The 22122-nt window shown below is 38.3% G+C and overlaps 1 protein-coding gene across 2 annotated transcripts in view; it reads right to left on the bottom strand.

Moving 5' to 3' along the window:
• Nucleotides 1–10372: 10372 nt before the first annotated feature.
• Nucleotides 10373–22122, bottom strand: part of LOC150089819 (glutamate-gated chloride channel-like) — a 301453-nt gene continuing 289703 nt past the window's right edge. For both annotated transcript variants that reach the window (XM_090389662.1, XM_090389663.1), the window contains exon 9: nt 10373–10869. In XM_090389662.1, coding sequence (XP_090245788.1) covers nt 10639–10869 — 231 coding nt within the window. In that variant the 3' untranslated portion in view covers nt 10373–10638. The remainder of the gene's footprint in view (nt 10870–22122) is intronic.

Raw genomic sequence — 22122 nt, 5'->3', positions numbered from 1 at the left:
GTTAATGCTCCTAAAACCCAATGACAACAACGAACTGCGAAACCTAATCCTTCTTTTTCCCTAAGCCTTAAGTTTATCCATTATGGAATTTGTTGTAGAAGGACTGGGTATCTTCGAAAATTGCGTAACTCCATATATTGTTGAAATCTAATGTTTGATAATAAATGATGGTAAAATTCTAACTGACAATTGGTGAATCCTCATTTCCAATGTTTTGAATCAACAGCGTGAATAATTCCCGCAGCAGGTGGAAAGATCAGAATACCTAAATTTAAGAGAAAGTCGATAAACAGGGGTTTCTGGAATGAAGAATCCATGAAAAATGAGTTGCAAAATGTTTTAGCTATACGTTTAACTTAGGTCTAGCAACATTATTAATCAATGTATAGCCACAAACTCTAACGAAAACGATGATAGGCCAAAGAATAAATGGACTGAAGAAATATTAAAGAATTTATCACAACTGCCAGACGCTAGCAACAGAAAGGAGCGTAGCTAGAAAAAGAAAAGCTTAAAAATGAAATTGTGACCTCCAGTCCTTACAAAAGAAATTGTAGTGGAACAGTAACAATAGATATAATTTTGGCTTAAGGAGAACGGGGCTGAACTTGAAAAATCCATGGTTCTTGAAAGCCACTTTATACCTAATGAAGCGGAAGAAATGTTTCATTAGACGTAGAGAGAAACGGAAATAAGTTCAATCCTTTGCTCTGAATCTCGAGTAGTTAGAAAAAATGGGGTAAAGTACGCCATTTGTGGAGAAACAGCCACAAAACTAATGGATCCAATGCCACATTTGCAAATGCAGCACTCATAAACGATGTGGCTGAACCAGATGATGTTTTTATCATTGTGATCATTTCACTGGCAAACAGAAAGATTTAAAAATAGTTAAATTTAGAGTTTCGGGGGCTGCTCTGCATGCTTCAGAAAGTTTGCTCTGGACGTTGTTTATTGTTGTAGTAGAGTTTTAGGACCATCAGCGACTAAGTCCATATTGTCTGTATTTTGCGTGTGTTCTGAGGTCGATTTTCTGTTTGCTGGACGAAAAACCCGAGTTTCTGGAAGAAAAAATAATGCTACCCTGCTGAGACCGACTAACTGAGTCACGTTGTGAAAAAGGCCCATAAAAATTATTCCTCACGTCATCAACGGGGTTCGAATTCAGGTCTTTTCCACCCGGTGCGGGGGAGGACGGTGTTCCGGCCCAAAATTCCAGGGGCTCTGAAAAACAGGATTACTATTTGTTCTGGAACAACCGCGAAGTAATTTAGAAAGTCTAAAATATTTGCGCTAGGGGCTTCCCAGGCTATCTAAATCTGGTATTGAGCGTGACATAATATATGGATGGCTCTCACGAACGATGTGATTCGTTATATCTGAATTGAACGTAGCGGTAACGCTAGAAGTATACAAATAAATAAATAAAAGAAATGAGAACAATCCAAAGTTTTACTAGAACAGTTAGAGATATGATTCCCTTGCTAAAATCTTCCGATCCGACAGGACAACATTTCTCTTTGAAATCATAAAATGTAAAACTCTCGCATAAACAGGGGCAGAGATTGAGTTAAACGAGAAAATCAGTGCTGACACCAAACGCATTCCCGAAGCAACTCTGGTAGTTAGGATTCTTAAGGCTTTTGTGTGGTGGAAGAGAATGCGCTAATGACGAAAAGCGTCACTTGGAAAATGTAATTTTTCAAAGGTAATGAGTGTAAAGTGATGTTTATGGTTTCTTGAATATCTAACAGCTACGCGGAAGCACTCTGTTTTCGATCTCATACTTAAACAACAGCGAGTTAAATAACCTCATTACCGATGCACTCTACTCAAAATCGTGAACATCAACAACAATGATCTTTGCCCCATCCAGACACGTGACACCATCATACCAGAGTGATATCGCGAGGATCATGTATTTTTTATTTTACTTTCATTGCGTGCAGTTTCTTCTCGATAACTGAGTTATTATTATTTTTAAATTAGTTTTCGGAAAACAACTTTTATTTTAGTTTCAGAAAAGGTGGAAAAAACTGGGAAAAATTTCACATCACATCATCATTCTACAGAACGAGTTTTTGACAAACTTACAATGCATCATTGGAAATTATATTCTGTTGAGTTATTCATTTATCATACAACTTCATTGCTCAATTGTGCGTACTGATGTAACTATGGAAACAGAAACAAAATATTTTTTATACAGGTGTAGAAGTCAGTTTTATGGATTTTTCCTTTAAATCCTTGTATTTGATTTTAATGAAACATTGTATTGTATTGTAAACTGGGCTGAAATTTTAATCGAATAACCCTGTATAACTTAGCGCTGCATATTAACACTTATATATGTATTTCTTCTTATTTATACTAATTAATACTCTACTGTATCATATGAGGCCGTCCTGATTTATAAAGGTGTAATTTATTTACAGTATTATCGTGTTTCTTTATTCGTATAAGGGATCCTAGTCGAAATTCTGTGTGGCTACGAACTTCTTTGAACGAAAAAAAAAAAAAAAGAAGAGACACAAAAGGATTTCATCAGGCTCTCTGTGAGTTTAACAAATCGACACCGATTTATAAAGGAAGAGATCTGCAATACGGAAGACATGGATAAATGTATTTGAAACATTTATTAGAATTCGCAGCAATTTTAAGTTAACGATGAAAGGAACGTAGAGGGGATGTATGAGTGATGATGGAGAATAAAAGAAGCGGATGGAAGGAGAAGGGGTGGTGGTGGTTGTGGGGGAAAGATATCCATGGTAACAGAGAACCTGAGCCCTGGTACCCGACGTCAGAGCATCGAGGTATGACACGGGTGCACGAGCTGACGACATAAACCACACCGGAGCACAAACAACTCAATATTTGGAAAGTTCGGAAATGAAAACAGGAACAGAGGGCGACATCTGTCTGTTTCTATTCGGCACTGGTTATCAGCGGGAGTGTATAAGTGTCGCTTTTAATGTGAGGATGTTTTGTCAAAGCTTCGCTTGATATGCATGAATATCACGATCAGATATATAAGTATTACGCTCGAAAGAAACCATTCCAATCTTACCAGTAAGTGGCTGTTTGCGTATGAGGACTTCCCTTTGTAGCCAGAGGCAATTTCATCTCGTTTCTCCAATTCAAGAAAAAAAAAAAAAAAACATCATACATTCATTCCGATATTCGAGGAGGATGAATGACATTTTCATCTTAGAGGGGAAAAAAATTATTTATTAAAATTTCTATTTCGTGAAATGTGTAAAATTGGAAAGTTATAGAACGGCAGATATTTTATTTCGAAAAGAAAATCTTCCGCATCGGTTCAAAAGCTAATTTAATTCATGACTTGCGTTACGTGATGTTACAAATACCTACTCCTGGGGATTAAGAATTCTTACCGATTTCATACTTATTTCTTTGATAGAGAACTCGGATAGACATTTGTAAAGACGTGATTTAATGAATGGGTGCGGGGATGCATACACTACTTAATAATTCTTAGCTTTTTTTTAGATTCTTTTTTTAATAAAAAAGTGATACATTAATCTATTACAAAAATAACAGCGAATAGAGTTCGTTGGCATTAATAACTTCGATAGGCCATATTATTAAAAATTATAAAAACAAATTATCAAAAATTATCTAAGCAAAATATTATAATATTTTATTTTGATAATACAATATTTGATATTCTGTAATATTGCCATACTTTTATTTTATATCAAATTCCCTTTAACAGGGTGCCTAAATGCGAACAGATTTTTCCAATTTCTCTTCCATTAGCTTTTCTTAGGAAAGGAACCTTAAAACAACTGGAAAGGTGAGTTAAAATTAGCGATAACTTGGCTTAATGATTCATCTAGCTGTAATTACTTATTTCTATTAATAAAAACAATAAACTTAACGAGATAAAATTACTGAATCTGTTTCCTATTGGTTTTCGCAAATCCTTGCCATGGAAGAGCGTATATTTGGTGCATGCGCGCGTTCGTCACTCTCTTAGGAACGTCATATATCTAATCAGGCATGATCATCCCTGAGGGTCCAGTAAAGCCTGCAGAACTAATTTACCAGGTCTCGTCCGTGCTGCCCACACAATTAGCATTACATAATCAACGTCATATTTCTCAATCAATACAACAGAAGTTTCCACAGAGCGTCCCGCGTCACTCCCTGTTACCACTAATTCGGCCAGCATCATCAAACTGAATCAACCGAGATTTAGTTATCGCAACTAATTGTTTTTTGTCACATGATTGCCCAAATAGCAGCAATGTACTGGAAGAGAAGATCACCGAATGTCGATAACATTTTCTTTCGCTACAGGAATCTGAATCACGTGTTTAATGGTAGAAGAACCCGCGTTTCCTATTGAGCAGAAACGAAATTTCATCCGCGAATTAAAATTCATTTATGTGCCTGCCTTAATTACTGATTTTTGAGTCTCTTATGGCAAACCTAATAACTCGAAACAACGTGCGATTACACTGTTTCATTACCGTCATCTAGGGATGTGAGATTTAACTAAACGCTATAAGCCTGTCACTGTGAACTTAATATGAAGTACAGGGGTTGCCCAAAGAAGTATAGGGAGCTGAGATTGTAGTAGTTTGAAAGAATAAATGGAGAATGTCTTTTTGTATTGAATTTTCAATGTTAGAATTTTAACTACAATTAATTGGATTGTCCAACCGAATGCGGTTGGACAATCCAACCGCATTCTGCTAGTGTTTTATTGAAGAAGTATTCCGTCATTGCAGCTCAAAAAGGCATGCTGTCCAGAAGTTTGTGTTAACGTTTCTCTTTCCGAATATGCCTGCAGACGCGATTTAAATTTCGGGAAGATGGAAAGGTAGGTTTGAGAAATCCAAGAGATGGTGAACGGAACATGCAATTACTAAATGCTGTTTAAGATGCACTTTGAGGAAACATTTAGAGTGCTGTTGAGGTCTGTGTTAACATGGAAGCCACTACAACAAGGTTCTCGCTCTCAGGAGCGGAAAAGAATTGTATAAATGAGTGACTTAAGCATAGTGAGGAATGATCCTTTTCTTGTTTGCATCCAGGCTTTTAGAAGGCGCGAAATGATCCTGATGTTGTCCTCACAGAATACTGTTTGTTCAAGGATTCCTTCTGGCTGATTTGGCTTGGTTTTCACTTGATAGTGAATGATAAAATCGCTTGCATTTGATTGGTGACTTTAATAAATAGTATTTTTGGACTCGAGCTAAAAATATCCACCGATTATACATCAGCATGTACTACCCTTTAACACGTTGTTGCGTGTGGTATGGAAATGGAAAAAAAGAATAATATATCCGTAATATCTTGTGGCTTATGAAGTCGAAATTGGAATAGCGAATGATGGGAGATACCATGATATGATCCAAAACACTACTGGGATCATCATAGCAAGAAATGCATAACAGTAACTGCGGTTTCAACACGGTGGAATAATCTGTCGTATTGAGAGACGGGGGAAAAGCTTAATATTGGGTGAAGTATCCCAGAACAGAATGGAATACTTCACCCAAACGGAGATATTTTGAGAAATGGAAGTCAAATATTTTCATTACGAGAAGCTGTGACTTCTGTAATTGAAAGTATTATTTGTAAACAATGTCAATGTGAGTCAACTCCTGATGGACACTTCAGATTTGATTTTTCATCAACACGTACATTATTTCTGTAGTAAAATAAATCATCTTTAATTATACTTCAGAATAATTGACAATATGAAATCTACTCTTGCTTTGGCAACCCTGTAGTTTCTAATTAATTTCAATTATTTATTTTAACTCGGCTAAAAGTAATAAATCAAGCGCATAATCATTATATAATATAATAAATACCAGGAGTCTATTTTTCATAAAATTAACTTATATAAAATTAGATCAAAGAGGATTGCATAGCTGGTTTTTTAATTAACTAATTAATTTCTGGGAGATCTCTTTACTGGTATTCCTGCCGCCATTATTAGATCTTATTAGATAATAAAAATGGCTTTTAAGCAGTCCATTGCACGATAACAGTTGAAAGAGGATGTCTCAATACATCAAGTCATATGTGCACAACATGAAGGCGTCTATTATTGTTTTAGAAGTTTGTATTTAAAATACTCGAAACACCTTGTTAATCTCTACCAGTAAATTATTGTTTTTAATTCCAAATTTATTACTTAATAAATCTTAATAGATCATTGTTTATCATTTTATTTTACAGAAGAATATAAATCGTCTTATATTACCGTTGTACCATCATAAGTGTCTTTCAAAGAAGCAAAATTAGCTAAATGTAAGTGCTATTATTTCCAGTTTTATACTCTTAAAACTAGTTGGTATTGCGTGGTATTGTTGATATTCTGAACACCAGTAACCAACTTTATTTGACAGGGAAGCGTATTCAACTGAAGGAAAACGCGTTGAGAATTTTGACTGTGTAGAGGGGAGTGGTGGAAATATTTACAAAATTCGAGACAGCATCGCGACTTTTATGTAACTCGGTTTCAAAGGTAACAATAGATCTAATCGTGTATTCACACAAGGTCTTCCTCGCTCTATTAAGCTCTAGACAGTGCTGTCATGGCAACAAGACGTTAAAGTACATAGTTTCATAGTTCATACAGACAACGTGGGTACAATAGAAAGTAAATTACGAATATTTGGCTTCTCTGTATACTAATGGTTGCCATTCAGAGGAATTCCTTTTCTTTTCGATAAAGCATCATGGGATAGGAGAGGGGAAGATGAATGGAGCATGTTTGGCAAGCATAGCAACAGCAAACTGCTGTGGGAGTCTAAGAATGCGTTTAATTCATAGATCACGTATATAATCGTACAGTAGGTTTTAAAGAATGCACATTGCGTTTCTATGTAGGACGTTAATTAGTACTACGTAACAGCAAGGTCACACATAAAATACAACGAGGAGGACAGCGCTCTGGGCACCCATATTAGTGAGGGAAAACGGTAAAAATGTAAAGATAGATAAAAAAATAAGTTACTGAACCAAACTTGAAGTAAAAGAGTTTCATTAGCATGTCAATACATAGATTCGACAGCTATCTGAGCAGTGGTTGTTATTATCATAAATTCAGAGGTATATTTGACGTTTTCCGAATCCCTGTAATTTCAGTAATTATTGATGGATCACAAATATTTTCCCCCCGTCTTTATTTTCGCCCACGCCATGTGCATAGAAGTGTATTTTTGAAATAGAAGGATGGCCAACATAATTTTTTTCTGTTTGAGCAAGTATCGTTTTAAGATAATGGGATATAACTCGGTTAAAAAAAAAAAAAAAAAAAAAAAGAACACTTAAGAAACCGTTCTTTGTCTACTTGAAACTTCTGGAACTTCTATAAACCTTCCATTAGGAAGACTGGTAACTTGAGCACTACCAAGGATCGATTGGCAGCCTGGTCTATTAGACAAATAGTAATGCGAAAAGAACCTTATTTTTTTATTTAGATATATCATCATCGAGTTACAGCAACAAAAATCTTGTCGTATGGATAGTTTTTAATTTTTTTAAGAGGTACGCGTGTTAGGTGTGCATATTTACAATACGCGCTGATGCTGCTTGATGTACACGCACGGCACAAAATATTAGGAACATTAGTTCCGAACAGATTAGAATTTACAAATACGAATTTTTTGGAGTTAAATTCTAATCATTCTTTTTTGAAGAAAAAAAAAATCATGCGAAATTAAAACAATCTGTGCTAGACGCATTATACCCTATATATTATTTTTTATAGTGAATCGGATTATCTGCGAATGAAACACTCATTATATTCCATATTACTATTCAGTCGCAGGTATTATTTGAATTCTATACAGTATTAGAAAATTTGTACATTGCACATGTGCTGCTGCCATCTACTGACAACAAACGACACTTATCTTTCTTTATTCTGTTTTGCTGTTCTGTATGTATGAAAGATGGGAAATAAAACCCCAAGATTGAAATGATACAATCAAATGAAAATGTCACAGTGTTATATTAAATTCAAAGCATAGAAATATACTGTTATCAGCGAGACAAATGAATTGGGCAAAAGCAAGTATTGTAATAGATTAAATTGAGTAAAATGCAATGTACTGTATTATGGAAGGATTTAAAATGAAGTATAGCTGCAATGGATGTGTTTATATAGGCAAAAGGTAAGAAGGTGTGAGGTGAATATAATTACTTTATTTGGCTCAGCCAAACTCCCCACAAAAAAAAATCACGTTCATCTGTAATTTCAAAAACTGTTCTCTCCAGATATTTATAATCCGCTTTTACATTTGCATCTTATTAGCTTATTTAAGAAAAACATTTTTCTTGGAGATACATACTTTAGATAAGTAAATGTAGATTCTTCTAAAGAAACTCAGAATTCCCACACGATTTACTGGCCTAGAAGTCATCTCAAAATTTCCACTCTTCGGATTTTTTTAAAAATTCAATAACCAATATTTTATATTTAAAAAAGCTTAAAATATTTTCCTTACACCGCCATTTAAGATCCCTAAAGGAGAATGCAAAACTATTCAGCTTAAGTAATTTTTATTTAAATATTTTGCTAATTCACTTCACCGAAAAAAAAAAAAAAAAGAATGAATTACTGTTGCTATCGGAGAATTCTTTCACTGGAATGAGAAAGAATGAACAAAGTGCTCCTCTGGTCTCGTTAAATTACTGTAGCAAAAAATTCTTCCATTGGGAAATGTTTGCAAGTATTAACATACATTAGATTAGCTTAAACGCATTAACTTTAAATATACAGTTAAAAAGAAATGTGCGCAGCATAAAATTTGGCACTTTTCCAGTGGGAAAGATCCAATTGTTGAAACTCTCCAACAGGAATGAAACGTATCATTGTTAAAAGTTCCAGTTGTTAAAATTCTCTACCACGTGTGGAACTTATCATTGTTAAAAGATCCAATTGTTGCAATTCTCTACTACGTGTGGAACGTACGATTGTTAAAAGATCCAATTATTTCAATTCTCTACACGTATCATTGTTAAAATATCCAATTATTGCAATTCTCTACACGTATCATTGTTAAAATATCCAATTATTGCAATTCTCTACACGTATCATTGTTAAAAGATCCAATTGTTGTAATTCTCCTGCCACACGTTATTTCATTTTTCCAGCGTTGTCCGCACAATAACATTAGCGCAATATAAAGCATGAATGCTGTTGTCTACTTAAATTACAGAGAATCTAAGTAATCGATTTTTGTGTGTAAATCTTTAAAATACAACTAAATTATCTACTTCCTGCAGCTATGAAAATATCCTTAAGTAACAGAGTCTTTGTTCCCAAGCATTTAAGGCTGGAAAGCAGTTTCTTTCACAATTCAGTGTACACTTGTGACCAATAAAAATACCCTTTCCCTCTAAAAAATCGATTTATTTAAAATAGTTTCCCCTTGTGTGGGCAAACGATATTATAGGGGACGATGGTATTTTTATTGGCCGTCAGTGCACTTACATTTGTTTACGGAACACCATTATCGTGCATCTCAGCCAGAAGAAACAACCGGAAGGAGTCAAGAGATGTATTACAGACGAAGAAGAGCTCCAAACCCATATCACTGTTTAGATTCGTCGGACAGATCTGGGGCCATTACAACGGATATGGGGACGGGGTGGGGATGTAAGGCAAATAATGGCGATTCAGGAAAACAAATGCGAATAGAAGCTGGAGACAAGCCATCACACTGAGTTACAGAAGCAGTACATATGATGTCGAGGAGAGAATTATACGTTACTAGCATCGACACTGTTCTTCCAGTAGCGTTTATATTCATAAATGTGTGATAACAGAGATTACATATTCGCATCTTCTACTTGTTTCTTAGTCTCTTTAATACAGAGAGAGATATGAAAACTGAAGCTCGTTAGTAGAGGCATCGACTGCTGGATTAGTTATTTCGCCATCTTTTTCGGTCTCTTGGATGAAACGGGAGATTATACAGTTACATTAAAGTCCTATATAAAGTATTCGTCCATCACTCAAAATACAGATGGAGAGTGGGTGGGAGGGAAGGGGATTTAAAAGTCGAATTCGGAGTTATCGTATAATGATTAAACATTTGACGTATAAAGATGAAAAACAAAAGATAGATGGATAGAGAGAGAGAGAGAGAGAGAGAGAGAGAGAGAGAGAGAGAGAGAGAGAGAGAGAGAGAGAGAGAGAGAGAGAGAAATAGTTTATAATTTATAAATTCCTGTCATCAGGAAAATTCTTTATATATAAGGCAAGAATGTAATGACAAAATAGGCTCTTTTGGCATATAATGAACAAAAGGAGAAAAGAAGAAATAAGGAGTATATTTCAGAAGGGATAATTTTCTTCCCAATTTTTCCATCAGCATTTTCGACTCGTCATGAACGATAAGGCCTCTAAATTCATATTTGATTAATAAGCCAGTAGCGCAGTGAACCTTGGAATTTGTCAAGTCCCGCTTGACCTGCACGTTCTTTGGAGATGTTGAGATTCTAAGAGTTGACAGTCGAACACTGAGGCAGTGTTAGTTGGTCTCTAAAATTAGAACGGCTGCGATGATTACACCGCCACTTTTTTTTGGGAGGGGGACACTGACCATGACCTTGCGTCCAGTATGAAGATGGGATGACGTGGTATTATTCTCCATCTTTTTCTCCTCGGAAGAGGTACGTCGTCCAGTATACGAGATTAAAGAGAGCGAACATCAGCGGGAAGAAGATGCGGGAGATGACGTCTATTCTCTTGGAACGCGTCGGGAACTTGTTCAACCAAGCCTTGCAGAAGTTATCCTTCGGAGGCTGCATGTGAACCTCGCAGTGGCGAAGCGAGTCTGAATTCATGTCTCCATGGTGACGAACAAGTGGTTTCTGGAAAAGAAAGAAGGAAAAAAAATTATACGATGTTTACGTTTGCCAGAATGCCCTTTGATGGTAATAACAGTTGATTTTAAAAATAAAATACAAACAGATAAATGTTCCCTAACTATTATTAAGAAATTTTGCTGACTCATTTTCTTTGACCTCTGCGTTTTTCTTTGCTTCAGTCAGCGATTTCTAAAACCTCTAATTAGGAATGGGCCATTCTGAACAAAATAAAACGTTTAGAAGGGCAAAGAATCTCTTGGATTTTTACGAAACCCAACCCAAAGTATGCACTTGGAACTTAATTACCATAATCACGATAACAACAGGTTTCTGATGAAACGCATTAGCACGCCACTATGTGCGCAACTCGTACGATCCAGATTAATGCCGAGCAAATAGGGACGGAATCGGTGGGTCATAAATAAAATGTCAAATTGCTAGTCCGTTTGCATTTTTCCCATCGTTGCGTTTCCTTCACTGCTAAGAAGTAACCACTCGAATGGAAGAACAATTAAATAAAATTGCATCGGCCTGCACATTCTTCGCGAAATTAGCCTCTCACATTTTACAGAATATAATTTAAAAAAGACAGGGGTTTTCTGTCTGTCCAATTATTGAGAAGTTTTTTTTCTTCGTAATACTTTGACGCACAGAGTACATTTCCGGTGGTCTAATCTACGCATGTATTTGCTCTACAAAGATTAGACCACGGAAATGACCACCGGAAATTGGTTTTTGTGTCTGGACACTAGAAATACATAAGTGTTTTTTTTTTAATGACTTATATAGAGATATATATTTGCAGGAAATCCACTATCAATTGCACTAGAGCAATTGATGTCTTTAGATATCGAGTGGGATATTTTTAGAGGTGTCAGAAAGCAGTTTCGTTGTTACAGCAGTAGTATTTGAGGAGAAGTATAGCATTTATTGCTCTCGTGAGTAGCACAGTTGGTAGGATCGTCATCCTCCTCACATAGCTTGGAAAAGACCCGATTTCAAATCCCGTCGATGAGGTAAGGAATTTTTGTGGGTGTTTTTCACAACATGGTTGAGTTAGTTGGTCTCAGGTGAGGGTAGCATGGTTTTTTCTCCCATAAACTTTTATCAAATGGCAATCATTACTCTAAGTTACTTCTCTCTATTGCAGTTGCTTCAGGGTGCTGCAATTTCAATGTCACAAAGTGTACGTATGTAAATTGCCTGTTCGCAGGGCCAAAAGGCCAGAGTTTTCGGGCTGAAAACCAACCATGTCACCTTCCCTGAGACCTATTAAATCAGTTATGTTGTGAAATCCCATAAAAATTCCTCACGTCATTGATGGGATTCTAACTCGGGTCTTTTACACTCGGCGTGAGGAGGAAGGTGATTATAATCACTATGCCACTCGCGAGGGCCGCGAGTTCTATTGCCATTTACTTCTGCTGTGAAGGTATGTGAACTGTTATTATTATTATGACTTTTCTCTCTTTCTGGGATTTTTCCACCCCGTTAGGAGGGGGGGGGACTGGTACCAAGTGCATGGGGTGATTGGTTGTGTCTGGTTACTATTATTACTGTTGGTCGAGGAACACACTGACTGTCCTAGAGATGTTCAGAATTGCTGCTTTTTGGAGTTCCATGTAAGTATTCTCTGGGAGGCCTATTGCTGCTAGGTTCTTATGGAGATTGTTTGGTACCAGGTGGATTGGTTGACACGGTGATCGGAATGGTCATTATCAAATGCTACATTTCTTTGACTTCTGCCTTGGGTCTGTATACTTCCTGATCTTTTCCTTCGGGGTTTCCTATTGTTGGGCACCACTATGTCGATCAGATAAGTAACCATTTCCTTCTTGTCGATGAGGGTTATGTTTGGTCTGTTGTGCGGGACGCCTTGTACGTTGTTATGGCACGGTTCCAGTGTAGTCTGTAAGTAGAGGTTTGTAGACTGAGGCTCGCACTTGTATCGCGGTGAACTTTCTTTGATCAGCTGGTATTTTTTGCACTAACTTCTAATGTATTACCATGGGGACCTGGCCGTATCTGTGAATGTAATCCGTCTGGGTGACCACCTTGTATCTTGCGATGATGTGCTTTATTGTTTCTGCGGCCAGGTGGCATCATCGACATGTGTCGTCTGTTACTCCGGGGTCCTTGGCGATGTAGTTCCTAGTGTCGATTACCTGGTCTTGGATGGCGAGCATGAATCCTTTGGTCTCGGGGAAGAGTCTTCTGGTCGCGAGCCAAGGGTTGGAAGCCATCTTATCTATGTAGTCGTGATGGAGGTCATTGTAGTGTCTGCCACGGAATATCTTCTTCTCCCATCTTTCTGTCTTTATTTCTTCTGTCTGTGTGAGTGTTGTCCCCTTGCATCCTACAACGTCTTGCATCTTGCTGATGCAAGAGGTTGCAGTGTTGTGCACCGTTTGTCTAGTTTTCTTATGGCTTGGTAGATTGGCATTGTGTTTTCCTGGAAGTAATCTCGCAAGTTCTTTTATTTTATTATTATTAAAATCAGTTTATTTCCCAAGAAACCTTGGGTCACCCAGGGACGGTTCTGTACCAGAAGGATGTGAATATTTGCAGACTAAAGTGCGAGGAACACATGTACAATAAACAAGAGTATATGCGTGCTCGACCCGAGACATTTACAGGATTAAATATACAAAATATACAACTGCACGAAGACAAAACAAAGTCTTTGTCAAATACAAATAGGCAAGTTAGAAAAAAAAAACAAAAAAAACAGTCAGTCATGTCCAGGAGCAGGTGAGTATCATAGATTCATTATCTGGTAGCAGATCAAGTTAGTGGTTTGGGAAGGTGAAGGTTTCACCGTTTTGTGCTCTGCTGAACGTAAGTTAAAAATAATGATATTTTCAATGACCAGATGTCCATTTTGATACTGCCGGAATCCTTGTGCCAACACGCATCTAAATACAGCCATACAAGGGATAATAGTCATTCAAGTAAATAGATATCTTATATTATTATCATGTTTGAATGCTCTTTATGACGATTGGCAATCGCATATTCTGCATAGCTTCTATTAACTCCACTTATCCTCAGTAATCCTATTCTACAGCGATCGTAGCATTGTCTCTACTGAGGGAAGAAAACCTGTCCGCGTCTCAACGCCTTGAGCAGTGGCAGGGTGCCAACTGACAATATTAGCCCTATACGAAATTGAAAGCCCACAAACAATAGTGACTTTCCTTCTTTGTGTCTGATCTAAAAGAATTACGTGGAAGTCACTACAAAAGAATTCGGATCGACGTTAAAATTTGCTGCCTTCAAATAGTAACAGTGAAATAAGCAATATGCGGGTGGAAGATTGTATACACACTTGTCTGGCCTGTCTGAAGAAGGTCAAACATTTTAGTACTTAGTATTAGTATTAGTATTAGTAACGGCCGTATTGTGCAAGAAAGCCTATGGCTTATGCTGCACCAGCCAAAAAAAAAAAAAAAAAAAAAAAAATCCGAACAAAACAATGATAAAAACAAAAAAAAAAATAATAATAAATAAATAACTAAATAATAATAATTAATAAATAAAAAAAATAAAATAAAAAGGAAATTAAACCTATCATCCTATGTGCTTCCCTTACCCGAAAGTACTATCCAGATGACCTTTGAATTTCCCCAAACTGTCGGCCTCTACCACCCATGAAGGCAACTTATTCCAGTAATTTATAACTCGCTGGCTAAAATAGAACTTCCTGCAATCCAATCTAAACATTTCCCCCCGTAACTTGAATTTATGTCCCCTAGTTCTAGCATCATTTATAATCTTGAAAATTTTGTCCTCATTCATTTTACTGATGCCTCTCAGAGCCTTAAACACCTCAATCAAATCTCCTCTAAGGTGTCTAGTTTCCAAACTCTGCAACCCACATATTCGAAGTCTTTCTTCATAAGGACGCCCTTTTGCCGATCTCACCAGGCGAGTTACCCTTCTTTGCACCCTTTCAAGAAGCTCGATGTCTTTCTTCAGGTGCGGTCTCCATACTTGAACACAGTATTCCAAGTGTGGTCTAACATAAGCCTTATATAATGGGATTATCACGTCCCTATCTCTACTTGCAAAAGTTCGATAGATCATCGATAGGACACCATGGGCCTTCCTTGCAACCTGTTTACAATGCTCAGAGAATTTCATGTCTGACCGTATCGTAACACCCAAGTCCCTTTCCTCCAGTACTGGCTTTAGTTGAACTCCACCAAGTGAATAAGTTTTTTTGGGATTACTGTTTCCCAGGTGTAATACCTTACACTTTGTTGGATTAAAGCACAGCTGCCATTTTTCTGACCATTCCTGAAGTCTATCTAGGTCTCTCTGAAGAAGCTCAGCTTGACAGTGATCATTAACTACTCTCCCAATTTTAACATCATCTGCAAATTTAGACATCACGCCCTCTATCCCTTCATCAATGTCGTTTATGAAAATTAAAAACAACAGTGGTCCTAATACTGATCCTTGGGGAACCCCACTTCTTACATCAACCCAATCTGAGGAATAGCCATTTATCACAACCCTCTGCCTCCTGCCCTGAAGCCATCCTTCTATCCATCTAAGGATTTTCCCAGTGATTCCAACCTGTTCCAGCTTATAAAGCAACCGCTCATGTGGGACTGAGTCAAAAGCTTTGCTGAAATCTAAATAAACAATGTCGAAATTATTCCCTAAATCCAGCTCGTGAGTGACCCTTTCGAAATAGCGAACCAGATTTGTTAAACATGATTTTCCCTTTACGAAACCATGCTGAGTATCCTTGAGAATTTCAATTCGATCCAAATGATCCTGAATTCCACCCTTGATCATTGCCTCCATGATTTTCCCTACTACTGAAGTCAGACTGACAGGTCGATAATTTCCAACTTCACTTTTAGAGCCACCCTTATGTATGGGAGATACATTTGCACTTTTCCAATCCAAGGGAATCTCCCCAGAGTCTAATGATGCTCGCATAATTAGCCTCAATGGTTCAATGCACTCGCTTGCTGCCTCTCTTAAGATTATAGGGTATATTCCATCAACTCCAGGAGCCTTACTGGTCTGTAGGCTCGAAAGTTTTTTCATTAAATAATCTTGCGAAATTTCAATATCATTAATTACATATTTTTTAACTTCGCTCCCACAATTTCCCTTTGCCACAAAAGGCTTTTCATTTGTAAATATCGATGCAAAATAACTGTTGAGTTCATCTGCAACGGCAGCTGGTGTATTTATTACTATCCCCTTTCCCTTACATAAAGGTCCGATCTGGTTTGTCCTGCTCTTCTTGGCATTTATATATGTGAAGAATTCTTTATCCCCCCTCTTTGCTCTGTTTGCTAGTGATTTCTCATAAACTGCCTTTGCCTGTCGAACCTTTTCTGTGGCTCTATTACACATCATCTTGTAGTTGTTATAGGCTTCAGTACTTTTTATTGTTCTGTAACCTTTCCATGCCACCTTTTTCTGCTCAAGTAATGCGGCAACTTCACTAGTCATCCAACTTGGAACCCTCCTCGTGGAGTATTTTTTTAATGGTATATACGCATTCAAGGCATCTGTGATTAATGTTTTAAAAGCGTACCACAGTTCAATTGTATTCATTCTCTGCGCGATATCTACCCAGTTAATAGAGGCCATGTAGTACCTTAAAGCATCGTAATTTCCTTTTCTGAAATTAAAACCCATTCCTTTGCCTTTTACTTCTGCTACCTCTCTCGTCATCATCCACCGTAGAACTCCGTGATCACTTCCTGCTACTGGTTCCTCTACTGTCAGCCCTGTTATGTCATCTGATTCATGTGTGATGATGAGGTCTAGGATATTCTTTTCTCTAGTATTTTCCCTGACATGTTGATACAAATAACAGTCATCTAGTTGATTTAAAAATTTTGTTCCCCATGTCGAGTTTCCTTCCCATTTACTCCAATCAATTAGAGGCAAATTGAAATCACCCATAATAAGGCATTGACGCTTACTTGCCCATTCCATTTGCATGTAGAGGCTTTTGTCATAATCTTCACAATCACCTGGTCTGTAGATTACTCCTACTCGCATTGTACCTTTGTTTCCAACTATCTCACACCATACAGACTCTATACTAGCATGTGAAATGTCTATACTAGCATGTGTCATGTGAAATACTGATCCTTGGGGAACCCCACTTCTTACATCAACCCAATCTGAGGAATAGCCATTTATCACAACCCTCTGCCTCCTGCCCTGAAGCCATCCTTCTATCCATCTAAGGATTTTCCCAGTGATTCCAACCTGTTCCAGCTTATAAAGCAACCGCTCATGTGGGACTGAGTCAAAAGCTTTGCTGAAATCTAAATAAACAATGTCGAAATTATTCCCTAAATCCAGCTCGTGAGTGACCCTTTCGAAATAGCGAACCAGATTTGTTAAACATGATTTTCCCTTTACGAAACCATGCTGAGTATCCTTGAGAATTTCAATTCGATCCAAATGATCCTGAATTCCACCCTTGATCATTGCCTCCATGATTTTCCCTACTACTGAAGTCAGACTGACAGGTCGATAATTTCCAACTTCACTTTTAGAGCCACCCTTATGTATGGGAGATACATTTGCACTTTTCCAATCCAAGGGAATCTCCCCAGAGTCTAATGATGCTCGCATAATTAGCCTCAATGGTTCAATGCACTCGCTTGCTGCCTCTCTTAAGATTATAGGGTATATTCCATCAACTCCAGGAGCCTTACTGGTCTGTAGGCTCGAAAGTTTTTTCATTAAATAATCTTGCGAAATTTCAATATCATTAATTACATATTTTTTAACTTCGCTCCCACAATTTCCCTTTGCCACAAAAGGCTTTTCATTTGTAAATATCGATGCAAAATAACTGTTGAGTTCATCTGCAACGGCAGCTGGTGTATTTATTACTATCCCCTTTCCCTTACATAAAGGTCCGATCTGGTTTGTCCTGCTCTTCTTGGCATTTATATATGTGAAGAATTCTTTATCCCCCCTCTTTGCTCTGTTTGCTAGTGATTTCTCATAAACTGCCTTTGCCTGTCGAACCTTTTCTGTGGCTCTATTACACATCATCTTGTAGTTGTTATAGGCTTCAGTACTTTTTATTGTTCTGTAACCTTTCCATGCCACCTTTTTCTGCTCAAGTAATGCGGCAACTTCACTAGTCATCCAACTTGGAACCCTCCTCGTGGAGTATTTTTTTAATGGTATATACGCATTCAAGGCATCTGTGATTAATGTTTTAAAAGCGTACCACAGTTCAATTGTATTCATTCTCTGCGCGATATCTACCCAGTTAATAGAGGCCATGTAGTACCTTAAAGCATCGTAATTTCCTTTTCTGAAATTAAAACCCATTCCTTTGCCTTTTACTTCTGCTACCTCTCTCGTCATCATCCACCGTAGAACTCCGTGATCACTTCCTGCTACTGGTTCCTCTACTGTCAGCCCTGTTATGTCATCTGATTCATGTGTGATGATGAGGTCTAGGATATTCTTTTCTCTAGTATTTTCCCTGACATGTTGATACAAATAACAGTCATCTAGTTGATTTAAAAATTTTGTTCCCCATGTCGAGTTTCCTTCCCATTTACTCCAATCAATTAGAGGCAAATTGAAATCACCCATAATAAGGCATTGACGCTTACTTGCCCATTCCATTTGCATGTAGAGGCTTTTGTCATAATCTTCACAATCACCTGGTCTGTAGATTACTCCTACTCGCATTGTACCTTTGTTTCCAACTATCTCACACCATACAGACTCTATACTAGCATGTGAAATGTCTATACTAGCATGTGTCATGTGAAATACTGATCCTTGGGGAACCCCACTTCTTACATCAACCCAATCTGAGGAATAGCCATTTATCACAACCCTCTGCCTCCTGCCCTGAAGCCATCCTTCTATCCATCTAAGGATTTTCCCAGTGATTTCTTGGGAAAGCTATCGTCGCACTCAGGCTGCTTCTGATAAGAAGCATTACCCCACCACCCCTTCTATCTACTCTATCCTTCCTAAATACATTATACAAGCCGTACTGAAACTCATCATCCCCAATTTCCGGGTGGCACCACGTCTCTGTAAGCCCTATTATGTCCGCGTTACTTGTTTTAACCAGCAGTTCGAATTCGCTCATTTTATTGACGACACTTCTAACGTTACTGTATAAACAATTAAGATTTACTGTTCTTGTATATTTAACAACCCTAACACAACCCTTGAAGTTTTTTAGGCTCTCTTCCCTGGCATTAGCTACCCGCCCACGTGAATCGTTTGTGCCCCCAGACCATCTAGATAATACGTCCAGTTGGGGTAACAGATAAGAACTCTTGAGGTATGTGCAAGAGTTACTTTGACCAATATTATCAGATAAACGCGTGTCAGTATTACCCACATCCCCCCTAACTAGAAGTTTCCCTGAACCTTTAAGGTATCCTCAATAATACTGGCAAAAACTTTTGCACCACCTTTGTTTAAGTGTATCCCGTCTCTACAAAACAAATTCCTTCTACCTACAAGTGTGGGCCATGCTGATAGAAATTTACCTCCTAAAGCCTTGCAGATTCCTTCAAGTCTTGAGTTAATCCACAAGGCTCTTAACATATAATCCCTCCTATCGTGTCTGGGCAGAATTGCAGACACATAGACATTATGGCCTAGCTCGCGACATTTCCTCAGCATGGTCCTGTATTTTTCCAACAAATCGTCAGATCGTGTACGTTTAATATCGTTTGTCCCCACATGAATAATAATATTTTCTTTACCCCCTTTAAAATCTGACAGTCTGTTGGTGACATCATCAATAGTTGCTCCCGGCAGACATACCCTGGTTCTCCTCCACCTATCTTTATTACAAAAAATATTCCCCGTTTCCCTGACAATGGAGTCTCCTAATAAAACAATGTCCTTTCTAACCAGGGTAGTTTGCACTTGGTTTTTCTGTTTTGAGGCTCGAATCGGGTGTGCATCACTTGGTAGATTGCTGGAGTTTTGAGTCCCTGACGAGCTCCCAGATGCATTATTTTCGAGGGCAAGCACTCGTTTTTTCAGGGACTCAAATTGTTCCATCAGTGCACCAAATTGTAATTTAAGATCGGTGCACTCCTTACATCGATCACAAAGAAAAGAATCCCCAGGTGAGGTAGGATTAGTCACCAGGTCGACCTTGGAAAACATTCCACAGGTTCCACAACGGATTAAATCATGACTCACCCGTAAATCGCCATCTGCTATTTCCGTGTGAGTCACGATACCCTGTGACGTGTTTAAGGCAGATCTCGTAACTACCATTATAAAATTAAATAAATATCAATGAAAGTAACTTTAAAAAATTATATCTATAATATTATTAAAATCAAACAGTTACAGGAAAACCTATAACAAAATAATCCAACAATATCTAAATAAATCAAATATTTAAAAGCACTATCCAAAAGTAAACCACTTAACTGAGGAGCCCTGTCTAAGCGCGTCCGCTCACCTCGATAGTAGAAACGAAACAAAAACGAAAAAATATTTACTAATATGCAATAGTGACTGCGGCCGCTCCTTATGCGGAAACTGCTCTGGACGGTCACAAATCTTTAAAATGTCAAAGTCAGCTAAAGAGCGTTACGTTTGTGCTCATTGCCGGAGGGTATCCCAGAGGAAATCTGAAATCTCACCAGAGAAACCCGTCTCTAGACGTGAATCGAGATCAGAAACCGGAGGGCACACAGCCAGCTACATCGACAACTGATACTGAAAGTGCCATTCCGTACCTCGGACTAATTGACTCTGAGGATACTCCCACTGAAACCAGTAACGCTAAAGTGATCCCCAATGACTAAGCGCACCATCGGAACACAGCACGATCTCAATTCTACCTCTCACATCAAAAACGTCCTCACAGACTGAATGGACCCACACACCCGAGGCCGCCGCGACGAGTTCGACTGCAAGGAGTGTAAGCATGAACCCTGATGCGAAGGTCAGAGCGGAGACGAATAGCATTATTCAGTACGGCTGCGAAATAAAAACCCTTCTGTTCGTTCCACCCAACCTCATATAACTGATGAGTTCCTGATGCCAATGTTGAGTAACTTCAAGGCTGCGCAACTAAAACGTGTACAATCGGAGTTTGATATATTCCACGATAAGTGTTACGAGCTTTTCTCTAGCACAATTCGTGAGGATGTGAAACGTAGCATAAGTCATTCTATTCCTGCCTCACAGTGTTGTGTAAAAGCTGCAGAAATATATCACTACACAGACAAAATATCGCATTCATATGCAAAAGGCAATAACATACCTGCAGTGCGGTCCTCAACTGAGACGTCAAATGAAAAGGTAAAAATTCCACCGAGTAAGCATTCTACGTCCCTTCCAACCAGCCGTAGCACAGCCATCGCGAGTGCCTCACAACCTGTACACGAGGCGCCTCCGTAGCCAGGTGGGAAGGAGCACACGCTTCTTGATTAGACCAGGGTTCGAGCCCGTCACCACCAAATACGGAGGATGCGGAAAGGTCAGGGGAATGACCGGAGCAATATGGCCTTAGTTGCTAATGCTCCTAAAAAAAAAAAAAAAAAAAAAAAAAACAAATAACAATAACCTATACACGTGCACAACTCATCAGTCAATTCATGCAGTCGTGAAGAAAGTCCAGAAATTATGCCATCGGTACACACAAGAATGCACCAAGAAGTGACATCAACCATCATACAGAATCGCTAGCTCACAGCGCTGAAAATCGTCCTAATGAAAAGGCCATCAGAAACAACATGGGTAGGGACTATGGCTAGATTTCAGCCCCATCCCACTCACAACATTCCATCACCAAAGGTCAAACAGTCACAGAAACCAGATGCACGGATGAAAAACGCATGTGTAATAGGCACGTCAAATTCTTCTAGGCTCAGAGCCATGACGCCACATCGCAACAAAACATCTAAGAATTTTTTCATTTCGAGGCTGCATCCCCTAACAATTCTTTAACAAAAAAAAAAGAAGCCCAAAAAACAAAAAACAAGAAAGTAGCTAACGTCCTCCTTGAAGACCTCTACGTCAGTGCAGAAGTCACTAAGCTACCTATCAAGAGCAATAATTAGCTTCATTCAAGTTATCCTGTGAAGCAACGTCCGTCGAAGTTATCAGTAACCCCTCCTCCTGGCCGATCGGTGTTATTGTTCGACCGTTCTACCCAAGCAACAGCGTCAAAAGGAAAAACATCGTGGAGCACGCATCAGACACTCGACTGAATGGAAGCTGACTCGAGATCCAGGCTACACATTGGTC

The sequence above is a fragment of the Mastigoproctus giganteus genome, chromosome 2, assembly GCF_048544385.1.
Source record: "Mastigoproctus giganteus isolate SK-2022 chromosome 2, ASM4854438v1, whole genome shotgun sequence".
In the NCBI taxonomy this organism is placed as follows: domain Eukaryota; kingdom Metazoa; phylum Arthropoda; class Arachnida; order Uropygi; family Thelyphonidae; genus Mastigoproctus; species Mastigoproctus giganteus.
The sequence above is the reverse complement of the archived record's forward strand: the minus strand, read 5'-3'. Positions and strand labels throughout refer to the sequence as shown.